At 32.6% G+C, this 14,161-nt stretch overlaps 1 protein-coding gene across 1 annotated transcript; it reads left to right on the top strand.

Annotated features, from left to right (window-relative positions):
* The first annotated feature begins 3,687 nt into the window (after nucleotides 1-3,687).
* LOC105435093 lies at nucleotides 3,688-10,794 on the top strand. The gene is given in 7 exon segments (XM_031885449.1): nucleotides 3,688-5,415; nucleotides 5,457-7,103; nucleotides 7,307-8,687; nucleotides 8,690-8,947; nucleotides 8,950-9,105; nucleotides 9,108-10,217; nucleotides 10,220-10,794. Coding segments are annotated over 7 exon segments (6,855 nt in total).
* The last annotated feature ends 3,367 nt before the right edge of the window (nucleotides 10,795-14,161 follow it).

The raw sequence follows: 14,161 nt of genomic DNA, 5'->3' as shown, positions 1-14,161 counted from the left end.
TTGGCGACTCCACTGGGGATTTTGGAGAGTCGAGCCATATATTTTATCTTTTATTATTATTATATTATAATATGTTGGTTCACTTAATTATTTGTTTTTATTTGATTCAGATGTAATATTTTGTACTATGTTATTGGTATTATTATTTTTTTATTATTTATTTTTTTTATTACTTATTTTTATGTCATCATGCATTTACACACACTCACAAGCCCTCTACCCGGGCTACAACCTTATAGGACTAGAATTGAGGATGAAGTAGTGTTGACTTTCGAGGGGTTTCGACTCCCGTGCAAGCACATGAAAAATCCTCGCTCAGATTAATTCTTCTGTTATTAGTTAAATAACATTAGAATAAATTTGAGGGCCTTTTTTTTTTCTTTTAAAAGTTTTGATACCAACACTATGTCATTTTTCTATCTAGCTTATTTTATCCAAAGTCTTATTATTATTATTATTATTTTAAAAAAAAGAAAACAAAGTTTCACATTTTTATAAAATTTGACATATTTCCTTTTTATTTATTTATTTTTAAAATGGGGTTTAATCATAGTATAAAAAAAAAACAAATTTTTTATTTTGTTTTTTTTTCTTTCTTTAAATTTGGTCTTTGATTTCAACCACAAGGAAAGTAATGCTTACAAGTGCCTGAAAACCTTATTTTATTATTTTTTTTTTTACATCTTTTACATTTTTTTAATTTTGTTATTAATTATTATTATTATTATTATTATTATTATTATTTATTCATTATTATTATTATTATTATCCTACATTTTTTTACATTTTTTTAATTTTATATTTAATTTTTTTTTAATTTTTTTAATTTTTTTTAATTTTTTTAATTTTTTTAATTTTTTATTTTTTAATTTTTTTAATTTTTTAATTTTTTAATTTTTTTAATTTTTTTAATTTTTTAATTTTTTTAATTTTTTAATTTTTTTAATTTTTTAATTTTTTTAATTTTTTTAATTTTTTTAATTTTTAATTTTTATTTTTTTAATTTTTTAATTTTTAATTTTTTTAATTTTTTTAATTTTTTAATTTTTTAATTTTTTTTAATTTTTTTTTTAATTTTTTTAATTTTTTTAATTTTTTAATTTTTTTAATTTTTTAATTTTTTTTTAATTTTTTTAATTTTTTTATTTATTTATTTATTTATTTTATTTTTTTTTTACTTTTTTTTCTTTTTTTTTTCTCTTTCTCATGTTTTGTTACTTTGTTATTATTGTGCAAAGTGATTTGACTATATCTTTTTGTTATATTGTGCAAAAAATAAACAGTTGTTTAAGTACCAGAATGTCCAATATGTCAATGCATTCATCTTATGAATCCAAATTTGATGAGCCAAGTGATGTTCTTAAATGGGCTGAAGAGACACAACAAAAATTTGGGGATAGCATAAATGATTCTTCTCAAATATCAGTACTATCCAAGTGTCAGCTCTCTTTTACACAAAATGATTTAGCAAAACTAAAAATGATTTGGGAGGCATTGACACCTCAACGGAGATTCATTTTTTCGAAGAAATATGGACATATAGCAGAGTTGATGTACATACCGGTGAATCATTTTGCTTTAAGAGCCATAATTAATTTTTGGGATCCAGCATATAATTGTTTCACACTTGGGTCATGTGATTTACTGCCAACCATAGAAGAATATCAAGCTATGCTTAGCATGCCTGGAAAGGAAAGGGAAATTGTTTATTTCTTTAACCCTAAGCAAACAACAAAAAGGACTTTGTCAAAATTTTTAGAAACCGTCCATGCCACTGAAATTCAGAAACATATAAAAGTTAAGGGTGGAGAAGAGAATGTGCCATTTGACTATCTATTAATGATGACACAGACGTACATTGATGAAGACAAAGGTCTTGCTCTCTTGGCATTATGCATTTATGGAGCGGTGATTTTTCCTAAAGCAGAAGGTTATGTCGATGGGAAAGTGATCAGATTATTCTTTGAAATAGAACGAGGAGTCGATCCTATTATACCTATATTGGCTGAAACTTTTCGATCCCTTAACTTCTGTAGAAATAAAGGTGCAGGAAAATTGAATTGTTGTGTTCCTTTATTATATATTTGGATACACAGCCATATCAAATTTCCGGCAGAGTTTAGGTGTCCAAAGTTAGAATTCAGTAGCCCATGGAATTTAATGCGAAACACAATTAGTGAGTTTGGTATGGCAGTTTGGAACCCAACATATCCAAAGAAGGAGACTTGGGTGTCTTTCTTTTCAACGTTGAGTTCTGAAGATGTCATATGGAAAGCCCAATGGATGCCTTTGAAAGCAGTAATTTACAGATGTGGAGATTTCCATAGTGTGCCATTGTTGGGACCGTGGGGAGGTGTTAACTATACACCATTGTTAGTTTTGCGTCAAGTTTGGCTCAAACAGTTTATACCACCAACTCATAATTTACAAGACTCTGATTTTGCATACGATCATGAAGATTGTCAAAGGAAAAAACATCGAGCAGTATGTGCATGGAAGTCTGTGAGGAAGATAAAAGACAAAGGACACTATGAAGGGGTTACTAGTGGATATGAGGCGTGGCAGACAAATAGAAGGAAGAATGTAATATATACCTTAAGGGAGTAGTTGAAAGGGTAGAGGAGCCAAGCTCTGAACAACCAGACCAGTGGGTTGAGAAGATCACTAAATTAGAGGAGAAAAATCGACTGTTAGAGCAAGAGAATGAGAAACTTCAAAAAGAGACGAGCCAATGGATAGATCATGCGACTTTTTTGCAGAGAGAGCTTGAAAAGACCAAGAGTTTCTTAAAAAACCAAGATAAATTAGAAAAGAATCTTGAGGTGTTAGATGAAGAGATGAGGCGAATGAATAAGTCGAATAGAAGTTTGAAAAATGAAAAGACAATATTACAGGCAACAGTAGAATCACAAGATGAATATATTAAAGACTTAGAAAACATGAAGGAATATTATCTCGAGCTTGTCAATGATTTGAAATCGTCAATTGGTAAACGGGAAGCACAAATAGTAGATTTGGAAGTACACAATTGTTCTCTACGCCAAACTGTCGATAGCCTACATGTGAAGATGGTCGAGCACTCTGAAGATTATAAGATACTGAAAAATTATGCTGATTCCTTACACCATCAGCTTACTGCATTTCAAAATTCAAGTGAGAGAATAGTGCAAGAATACAAATTATTGAAGACAGATTACATGCAAATGAAGGTTGATTATGACTTGCAAAGGAGAGATTTTCAAACGTTAGTTGAACGTGTAGATCAAACAATTGGATTTCTCAGAATAGTGTCTAGAAGAGCAAATGGTTTTGCGGAATGGGCAGCTGATTTAAGGATTAATTTTTTCTCAATACGACCACATTCAGATGATCTTAATAGATTCTTAAAGATGATATGCAGAGAACTTGGACATTTTGGTCGTTTTTATTAAGCTGTTTATTTTGCTATTATGAACAAAGTTGTTGTTATTGCATTTCATTATTATTGTTATTATCATTTTTTTTTTTTTGCCAAGTTTATATTTTGTGTTGATTTATTGTATTTGAATTTATTATTTATTTATTTAATTATTTTTTTTCTTTCCTTTTACTCTTTGGTCTTCAAAGTTCTCATAATAATCAAAGAAAAACATAGCTCGTCCTACTCCAATTCTCCATACTTACAATACACGGTATAGAAGTCGAATCATGGAAGAACAAGATAAAGACATGGATAAAATGAGACAAGATATTAATAATCTTGGGGAACAAGTTTCAAAAATACTGGAATTGCTTTCAGCAGGAAAAGGAAAAGTCGTCGTAGAAACAGCACAATCAAGTAATCCGGTTCAAGACACCGATGATCCCATTTATCCCCCAGGATTTACGCCACGCCACATGAACGCTACACAGTCTCAAACCGCTCAACATTATGTTGCTATGAATCCACTTTTTGATGTTCCACCTCCTGTCCCAGATATAGAACAATTGGAAACTCAGGCTAAAATTCAAGACATGGGGCAAAATGAAAACACTCCGGCTAAGCAAAAACTAGATGTTTTGGAAGAAAGATTGCGAGCAATTGAAGGGACTGATGTTTATGGAAATATAGATGCAACACAGTTGTGTTTAGTACCGGGTTTGATCATTCCAACAAAGTTTAAAGTTCCCGAATTTGACAAATATGATGGATCATCGTGTCCAAGGAGTCATCTTATAATGTATTGTAGAAAGATGGCAGCGCATATTGGTAATGACAAATTGTTGATCCATTGCTTTCAGGACAGTTTGACTGGTCCAGCTACTCGATGGTATATTCAATTAGATAATGCACACATTCATGTTTGGAAGGATTTAGCTGATGCATTTCTAAAGCAATACAAACATAATATTGATATGGCTCCAGATCGTTTAGACTTACAACGGATGGAGAAGAAAAGTTCAGAAAGCTTTAAAGAATATGCTCAACGATGGAGAGATATAGCCGCAGAGGTTCAACCACCATTAACAGACAAAGAAATGACATTTATGTTTATGAATACTTTGCGGGCGCCGTTCTATGATCGAATGATTGGTAATGCTACAACCAATTTTTCTGACATTATTGTTATTGGTGAAAGAATTGAATATGGGATAAAACATGGGAGGTTAATAGAGACTTCAGCTGAGTATGGTGGATTAAAGAAAGGAGCAACACCTAAGAAGAAAGAAGGTGAGGTTCATGCAATTGGTTTTCCTAATTTAGGGAACCACAAATCAACTTTTGGCCAAAGAAAACATGACCAAAGTTTTCCTTCATATATAAGCAATGTTACTCATATCCCTTATAACAACTATGTACCAACCCACTCTCCCTCTGGAGCCCCAAAACTTGTAAATTCAAACTTTTCTCGACCGTTTGTACAAGGTCAGGGTAGCAAGACCAACTCAGAAACATTTCGATTTGACCCAATTCCTATGACATATACAGAGCTTTTACCTCAGCTAGTTCATAATCGACAGTTAGCTCCTATCCCAATAAATCCTATACAACCTCCTTATCCAAAATGGTATGATCCAAATGCTCGATGTGATTATCATGCCGGAGGAGTGGGACACTCAACTGAAAATTGTTTAGCTTTGAAAAGGAAGGTGCAATCTTTAATTAATGCTGGATGGTTGAGCTTCAAAAAAGCTGGTGAGAAGCCGGATGTCAACAACAATCCACTTCCTAATCATGAAAATTCAAAAGTGAATGCGATAGATTGTTTTGTTGGAAAGTGTAAAAATGAAGTTCATGAGATAAGGATGCCTATGGAAACACTTTTTGAAGGTCTTTTTGAAGCAGGATATGTTAGTTTGGAGTATTTAGACCCCAATATAAGATACGAAGGATACGATGAAGGCAAACGTTGTATATTCCATCAAGGAGTTGCAGGCCACCTATCCAACGATGTTGTACATTTAGATCTAAAGTACAACAATTTATGGATTCGAAGATACTCACAGTATACGAAGGACAAGGAAAAGATGAGATGAAAGACAATAAAATATGTACATTAATGGGTGAAGTTGCAAAAAAGGAAAATCCCTTTTTACCAAGGCCTTTGACAGTCTTTTATCAAGAAAATCGTAATAAATCAAGTTCTTGCAATCCTAAACAACTCATTGTCGAAGTACCGAGTCCTTTCAAATTTAAGGATTTGAAAGCGGTGCCATGGCGGTATGATTGCCAAGTCATTACAGGTCCTTCAGTTGATAATATTACAGGAATCAGCGGGATAACTCGAAGTGGAAGATGTTATAAACCAGATAATTTAACAGCTCCTTCAAGTAGTTTAACATTGGGGCAAGGGAGGAAAAGTGAGAAAAGAAATGTGAATGAACATGACAAAGAGCAGGATGTAGAGATGTCTGTCACAGCAAAAGATATAGAATGCAAAAAACCTGTTACAGATGAGGCAGCAAACGAATTCTTGAAAATAGTAAAACAAAGTGAGTATAAGATCATAGAGCAAATGCATAATACTCCAGCTCGAATTTCTTTATTATCTTTGTTTTTAAATTCAGAGCCTCATCGCAAAGTGCTATTAGATATTTTGAATAAGGCACATGTTGGACATGACATTTCAGTGGAAAAGTTCAGCGGAATTATTGGAAGCATTACGTCTTCAAATTCTATAGTCTTCACGGATGATGAAATTCCCCCTGAAGGTTTAGGCCATATAAAAGCACTGCATATTCAAGTGAAGTACAAGGATTATGTTATAGCAAGAGTTTTAGTGGATAACGGTTCAGCTCTTAATATAATGCCTAAATCTACACTATTAAAGCTCCCAGTGGACATGTCATACATCAAATCAAGTACTATGGTAGTGAGAGCTTTTGATGGATCACGAAGAGAAGTAATTGGTGATATTGAATTACCAATCAAAATTGGCCCATGTACTTTCAATATAGTCTTTCAAGTAATGGAGATAACACCTACTTACAGCTTTTTGTTAGGTCGTCCTTGGATTCACTCTGCAGGAGTGGTGCCATCTACATTGCATCAAAAATTGAAATTTATTGTTGGGAGTAAGATGATTTGTTTAATGGGAGAGGAAGATTTTCTGATAACAAAACCGATATCAACCCCATATGTGGAGGCAACAGAAGAAGCTTTAGAGTGTTCTTTTCGCTCTTTTGAAATTGCTCATGCAACTATGATGGAAGCAACTGCAGGTGAAGTAATAAAGTCACACATGCCTAAAGTTACGACAAAAAGGATGATGAGAAGTGGAGGATATGGTTTGAATCAAAGCTTGGAAACACTTCTAAATACACCAAGCAATGAAGGGAGATTTGGTTTGGGTTATATGCCAAACGTATATGATAAAATTAGGCTTCAAAAAGAAAAGAAGAAAAGGTGTTTGGAAAAGCAAGGGATGATGGTGTTTGATCCAAGTCTAAAATTTATACCAGCATTATATGATACTTTCAAGAGTGCTGGTATAAGTTACTCATCACGTGACTCTGATTCAAAACATTGTTTGTTAACAAAGATGGAGAGTTTATCAATTGCAGCAGTGGCACAAGAAGCATCATTTGAAGATGAAACAGTTTATGCATGTCCACCTAATTTTGAGCTTAACAATTGGGATGTTGTAGACCTACCTACATTTTCTGGAGATTTTCAAGAGTAATGATTAAACTTTTATTTGTTTTAATTTTCTAGTTGGTTCTACTTAAGGCCACAGTATTTTGTTTGCTTTACAAAATGGAATGTACTTTTTTTTTCCTCTTTCTTGTTATTTAATGAAATTTTCGCATTTTCCTTTCATTCTTTCTAATTTCTTCTTCTCTCTGCTTTCTTTCTTGCATCTTGCAAATTAAACACAAAAGTCCAAACTTTTTCATAGACAACATTCATAAGAACGAAGATGTTAGTAATTCCAGTTCTACCCTTGATACCTTAATATACACTATGGAATCTGACAAAGAGAGTGACGATGAAAATGCTGGGAGAATATCCTCAGAACTGTTAAGATTAGTAGAAGAAGAAGATAAGGTCTTAGGTCCTCACCAAGAGCTAGTTGAAGTAATCAATTTGGGTTCTCAGGAGGAATCAAAAGAGGTAAAAATTGGCACATCAATGACCAGTGAAACTCGAAAAAAAATAATCAATTTGTTACGTGAGTACTCAGATATTTTTGCTTGGAGTTATCAGGATATGCCGGGGTTAAATACGGATATTGTAGTACATCGTGTTCCTTTGAAGCCAGAATGCAATCCAGTAAGACAAAAGCTACGTAAAATGAAGCCTGATATATTGATTAAAATGAAAGAGGAAGTACAAAAACAAATTGAAGCAGGATTCCTCATAGTCTCCAAATATCCTGAATGGGTGGCAAATATTGTTCCAGTACCTAAAAAAGACGGAAAAGTGAGAATGTGTGTGGACTATAGAGATTTAAATCGAGCTAGTCCAAAAGATAACTTCCCTTTACCTCACATCGACATGTTGGTGGATAACACTGCAGGATATTCAACTTTCTCCTTCATGGATGGTTTCTCAGGATATAATCAAATCAAAATGGCTGAAGAAGATAGAGAAAAAACAACATTCATTACCCTTTGGGGAACATTTTGCTACAAAGTAATGCCTTTTGGTTTGAAAAATGCCGGGGCAACATATCAGCGAGCAATGGTTACACTTTTTCATGATATGATGCATAAGGAAATAGAGGTGTATGTTGATGATATGATTGCAAAATCCAAGGCAAATGAAGATCATACAACTATACTTCAAAAATTATTCGATCGGTTGAGAAAGTATCAATTGAAATTAAATCCATCCAAATGTACATTTGGGGCAACCTCGGGAAAACTGTTGGGATTCATTGTCAGTGAAGAAGGGATCAAAGTAGACCCAGATAAAGTGAAGGCTATCATGGACATGCCATCCCCTGAAACGGAAAAAGAAGTTCGAGCCTTTCTTGGAAGACTGAATTACATATCCAGATTTATCTCACATTTGACCCCAACTTGCGAACCAATCTTCAAGCTTTTACGTAAAAATAATCCAGGAAAATGGAATGAGGATTGTGAAGAAGCTTTCAACAAAATTAAGCAATATCTACAAAGCCCACCTGTATTGATACCTCCAGCTCCAGGACGGCCGTTAATCCTATACTTGACGGTTTTAGAAGGTTCTATGGGTGGTGTTCTAGGACAACATGACTTATCAGGAAGAAAGAGCATGCTATTTATTATTTAAGCAAAAAATTCACCGATTATGAGTCGAAATACTCAATGTTAGAGCGAACTTGTTGTGCTTTGGTATGGACCGCTCACCGTTTGAGGCAATATATGTTATATCATACGACATGGCTTATTTCAAAAATGGATCCAATAAAATACATTTTTGAGAAACCGTCATTATCTGGTAGAATTGCAAAGTGGCAAGTTTTGTTGTCAGAGTATGATATTGTTTATGTTACTAAAAAAGCAATAAAGGAAGTGCGCTTGCTGATCATTTAGCTGCCCAACCAGTAGCAGATTACGAGCCAATGAGCGTTGATTTTCCTGATGAAAACATATTTTTAGTTGAAAATGATGCTACGGATCATGAGACTTGGATTATGCTTTTTGATGGTGCCTCAAATGAGTTGGACATGGGATTGGAGTTGTACTAATTTCCCCAAAAGGAAAGGTATTTCCCCTAACAGCTAAGTTATGTTTTGAATGCACTCACAATATCGCTGAATATGAAGCTTGTATTATGGGACTTCAAGCAGCAATCGACATGAGTGTTAAAAAGTTGAAAGTTTTGGGTGACTCAATGCTAGTAATACATCAAGTCAAGGAAGAATGGGAAACAAGAGATGCTAAATTGGTTCCTTATAGCCAATACATTGCAAAATTATCTCAAAATTTTGAGAAAATTTCATTTGACCATGTTCATAGGGAAGACAATCGAATGGCAGATGCATTAGCCACCCTGGCAGTCATGTTTAATCTTAATCTTGAGTATGAGCTTTATCCAATCCAAATTACGAAAAGAGATGCGCCGGCATATTGCATGAATATTGAAAATGACAACAAGCCATGGTATTTTGATATCAAGCAATACATAAAGTGTAGAGAATATCCATATGGAGCTTCAAAGAATGACAAACGCACAATAAGAAGGTTGGCCATGAACTTTTTCTTAAGTGGTGAAGTTCTTTATAAAAGAAACCATGATATGGTACTCCTTCGGTGTGTTGATGTGGAAGAAGCAAAACAAATTATGATAGAAATTCATGAAGGAATATGTGGAACACATGCTAACGGACATACTATGGCCAGACAAATACTTAGATCTGGTTATTATTGGACAACGATGGAATCAGACTGCATAAAATATGCAAGAGAATGTAAAAAGTGTCAAATTTATATGGATAGGATTCATGCAGCAGCATCTCCATTGCATGTCTTGTCAGCACCATGGCCATTTTCTTTGTGGGGAATTGATGTTATTGGACCCATTGATCCTAAAGCCTCAAATGGTCATCGTTTTATTCTTGTAGCCATTGATTACTTCACTAAATGGATAGAGGCGGCATCTTACTGCAATGTTACAAGAGGAGTGGTACTCAAGTTTATCAAAAAAGAGTTGATCTGTCGTTATGGTCTACCAGAGGGTATTATTACAGATAATGCCAAGAACCTTAATAACAAAATGATGGACGAACTTTGTGAGAAATTCAAGATCAATCACAGAAATTCGACTCCATATCGCCCAAGATGAATGGGGCAGTTGAAGCAGCCAACAAAAATATTAAAAGAATTATTGAGAAGATGACAACAACATACAAAGATTGGCATGAAATACTACCGTTTGCATTGCATGGATATCGCACATCAGTTCGTACTTCAACAGGGGCAACACCATTTTCTTTGGTTTATGGTATGGAAGCTGTCCTACCTTTAGAAGTTGAGATACCTTCATTGAGAGTTCTCATGGAAGCTAAGTTAGATGAAGCTGAATGGATAAGAGGTCGTTATGAGCAGTTGAATTTCATTGAAGAAAAACGTTTGACAGCATTAAGTCATGGACAACTTTACCAAAAAAGACTAATGCGAGCATACAATAAAAAGGTACACCCTCGAAGTTTTCGAGAAGGAGATTTAGTGTTAAAAAGGATACTTCCATTTCTAAAGGACCATCGAGGAAAATGGACTCCTAATTATGAAGGTCCGTTCGTGGTAAAAAAGGCATTTTCAGGAGGAGCTTTACTTTTAACCAATATGGATGGTGTTGAGTTAAAAAATCCGGTGAATTCAGATTATGTTCGAAGATACTATGCGTGAGCCTTTTCATAGAAAACTTCGTAGTGTTGAAGAAGTCGGGGGTATTTCTAGGAAACTTACATTTAGTTCCTAGAATGTTATTTCCATTTGTATAAACTTCCCCTTATCTCCTCTCTTTGTACTCCTATTCCAAGAATCGTTGTTATCTTTTCATTTCTTATCATATATATCAAACACTTCTTTATTTGTCATCCTTTCTTTCATCCTTTTTAAATGCCATCAAATAGAGTAAACATCCATTATTCATTAGCCCATTTGTTCTATCTATTTGTTAATTAATAAAGATTCAGTACGACTTATTGTATTTGCAAACCAAGTAAAAGCCATGATTTTCTCTTGTTAAGACTTAAGAAATGTAGGCGTTTACAAGTCCAGACACATTTCTCTATGATTGTGAGTTGTTGTAATTGGAAGTCTACATCCTAAAGGATTCATGTTTTGTGAAGTCCAAAACTAAAACAATATTATGTTTTTACAACATAGTACAATCTATCGCAGTTGGATTCATTTGTTTTGATACGAAGAGAGGCGAGTTTGACAGCTTAAAAAATTCTCGTGATATATGTCTTATTCTATCCTATGACGACAATGCTCATAAATTGTTAATGGTATTGGTAAAATGGAGTAGTGAGCTATTTATTCCTTTGAAAAGCACAATATATTTAAATTAAATTTCAAATAGTTTTAAAAGAAGGATGAGTCCACTTTATCAAACCTAGTCCTAGAGCTAAGGTTGATGTTGTTTTTTTTAAAAAAAAATTTTGGTTAAATCGAGCCCAGATATGAAGCTGAGGCCGAAGCCTGTCTATCAGGTCTTTCTCATTTATCAAACCTAGTCCTAGAGCTAAGGTTGATGTTTTTTTTTTTTTTTTTTATAAAAAAAATTTTGGTTAAATCGAGCCCAGATATGAAGCTGAGGCCGAAGCCTGTCTATCAGGTCCTTTCTCATTTATCAAATCTAGTCCTAGAGCTAAGGTTGATGTTGTTTTTTTTAAAAAAAAAAAAATTGGTTAAATCGAGCCCAGATATGAAGCTGAGGCCGAAGCCTGTCTATCAGGTCCTTTCTCATTTATCAAACCTAGTCCTAGAGCTAAGGTTGATGTTTTTTTTTTTTTTTTTTTTTTTAAAAAAAAAAAATTGGTTAAATCGAGCCCAGATATGAAGCTGAGGCCGAAGCCTGTCTATCAGGTCCTTTCTCATTTATCAAACCTAGTCCTAGAGCTAAGGTTGATGTTTTTTTTTATATAAAAAAATTTGGTTAAATCGAGCCCAGATATGAAGCTGAGGCCGAAGCCTGTCTATCAGGTCCTTCCACTTTATCAAACCTAGTCCTAGAGCTAAGGTTGATTTTTTTTTTTTTTTTTTCTTTTTTCTCTCTCTAAAATAAAAAAGATCGGCCAAATACTTTATCTATTTCCTTTGTTCACCTTTAAATATTTACAGGATGGACAAAGGGGGGCAAACTGTAGATACCGTATTTTGTCCTATATTTATTTATTATAAAGAAAAAGAAAAAGAAAAAGAAATTAAATTTGAATTTGAATTTGAATTTGAATTTGAATTTGAATCTTAAATTTATATTTAAAAAAACAATAATAATAATAATAAATACATTTAAAAATAAATAATAAAAATAAAACTAAAAGGTTTGATTTCCTTCCTATTTTTTCTCAACCATCCCTTTTTCTTCGTCATCACTCTCCCACTTTCTCCCACTCTATCACTTTCTCCCACTCTCCCTTTCTTCCTATTTCTCTGTAATCTGCACTCCATCTCGTGATCTAAAAAAAAGCAATGGAGCTTGCCCTATAAAAAGGAAAGAGGAAAAAGAAAGCAGGGGATCTTTTTTTTTGGATTATTGGAGGATTTAGAAAGAGGGGAAGAGTGAAAGAAGATCAAAAAGGAATAACCTTTGGCATTGAAGGGAAGAGTGAAAGAAGATAAAAAAGGAATAACCTTTGGCATTGAAGGCAGACCTGCTGGTAAGTTTTTTTTTCTTTTCCTCTTTTTATTCTTATTCTTGTTTAATGATTTTTTTTTTTTTTCTTCTTGTTTGATATACTGCTTTTAATTATGAACTATCGTGTTCATCATTTTACCATCATTTAACATGTTAATTTTATTATTTGTATCTTTCTTAATACTGAGCATTCTACCTTCCATATTAAATTTTTTATTTTTTATTTTAAATATTGAACATTCTGTTCTGTGTTAATTTCTTTTCAATTGTTGGGTATCCATTCTGTGTATCCATTATGTATATCCATTCTGTGTTAATTTTTAAATATTGAACATTCTGTTCTGTGTTAATTTCTTTTTAATTGTTGGTATCCATTATGTGTATCCATTATGTGTATCTATTATGTATACCCATTCTGTGTTAATTTTTATATATTGAGCATTCTGTTATGTGTTAATTTTCTTTTATTACTGGGCATCTGTGTTAATTTCTTTTTAATTAATTAGCATCATATATTTGTATTTGGATACTCATTCTTCATTGACACCCATTTTACAGTTAATTACTTATTACTTATATCCATATGGCATCCTTAATAATTATGCATAATTAATCAATTAGCCTTTTGTATTTGGTAATACTCATTCTTCATTGGCATCCATTTTACAGTTTTTGTTAATTACTTTATCCATGTATCCATATGGCATACCCTGCTAATAATTACTGTTATCCATATATTATCCATGTTAATAATTATGCGTGATATAATTAATATTTGGCAACAACCATTTTTCATTTGACCTATTAATTAATTAGCAACTTGTATGTGACATTTTCACTCCCTCATTCTAATTATTTGCATGATGTATTAATTAATCAGTATGCATATGTGGCTATAATTATTTGATATTTATTTGGTGTGATTATTTATTCGCAATATTATTTATTTGTATATTGGGCCAAACCTACTTTAGCATTCAACTGTTAATTATTATTTGATATCCATTTGGCCTCGTTTAATTATGCATTAATCAATTATTTTGCATCCTGCATTAATCAATTATTTTGCATCATTTTGAATTAATTAATTATGTTGCATATGTTGTATTAATTAATTATCTTGCATCCTACATTAATATCTTTTACATTTTGCATATATTATCAATGTATTTATTTTATCTCAGCATATTACACCTAAGTATTTTTCAAATTTCATAATGTTTTGTCATTGTTATTATTTTTTTTTATAATAATGTAAATTGGAGAAAAAGTATTGTTTTTATGGATTTTATAATTTAAAATCCATAAATACATGAAATTTTTCCGTTTGAAATTTAATTAATAGATTTTTTTTTTTAAATTAACACATTTCATATTTTAAATGAGACTGAGTAGTATTTTCTATGA

Source organism: Cucumis sativus, chromosome 5, assembly GCF_000004075.3.
Source record: "Cucumis sativus cultivar 9930 chromosome 5, Cucumber_9930_V3, whole genome shotgun sequence".
Classification (NCBI taxonomy): Eukaryota; Viridiplantae; Streptophyta; class Magnoliopsida; order Cucurbitales; family Cucurbitaceae; genus Cucumis; species Cucumis sativus.
The sequence above is the reverse complement of the archived record's forward strand: the minus strand, read 5'-3'. Positions and strand labels throughout refer to the sequence as shown.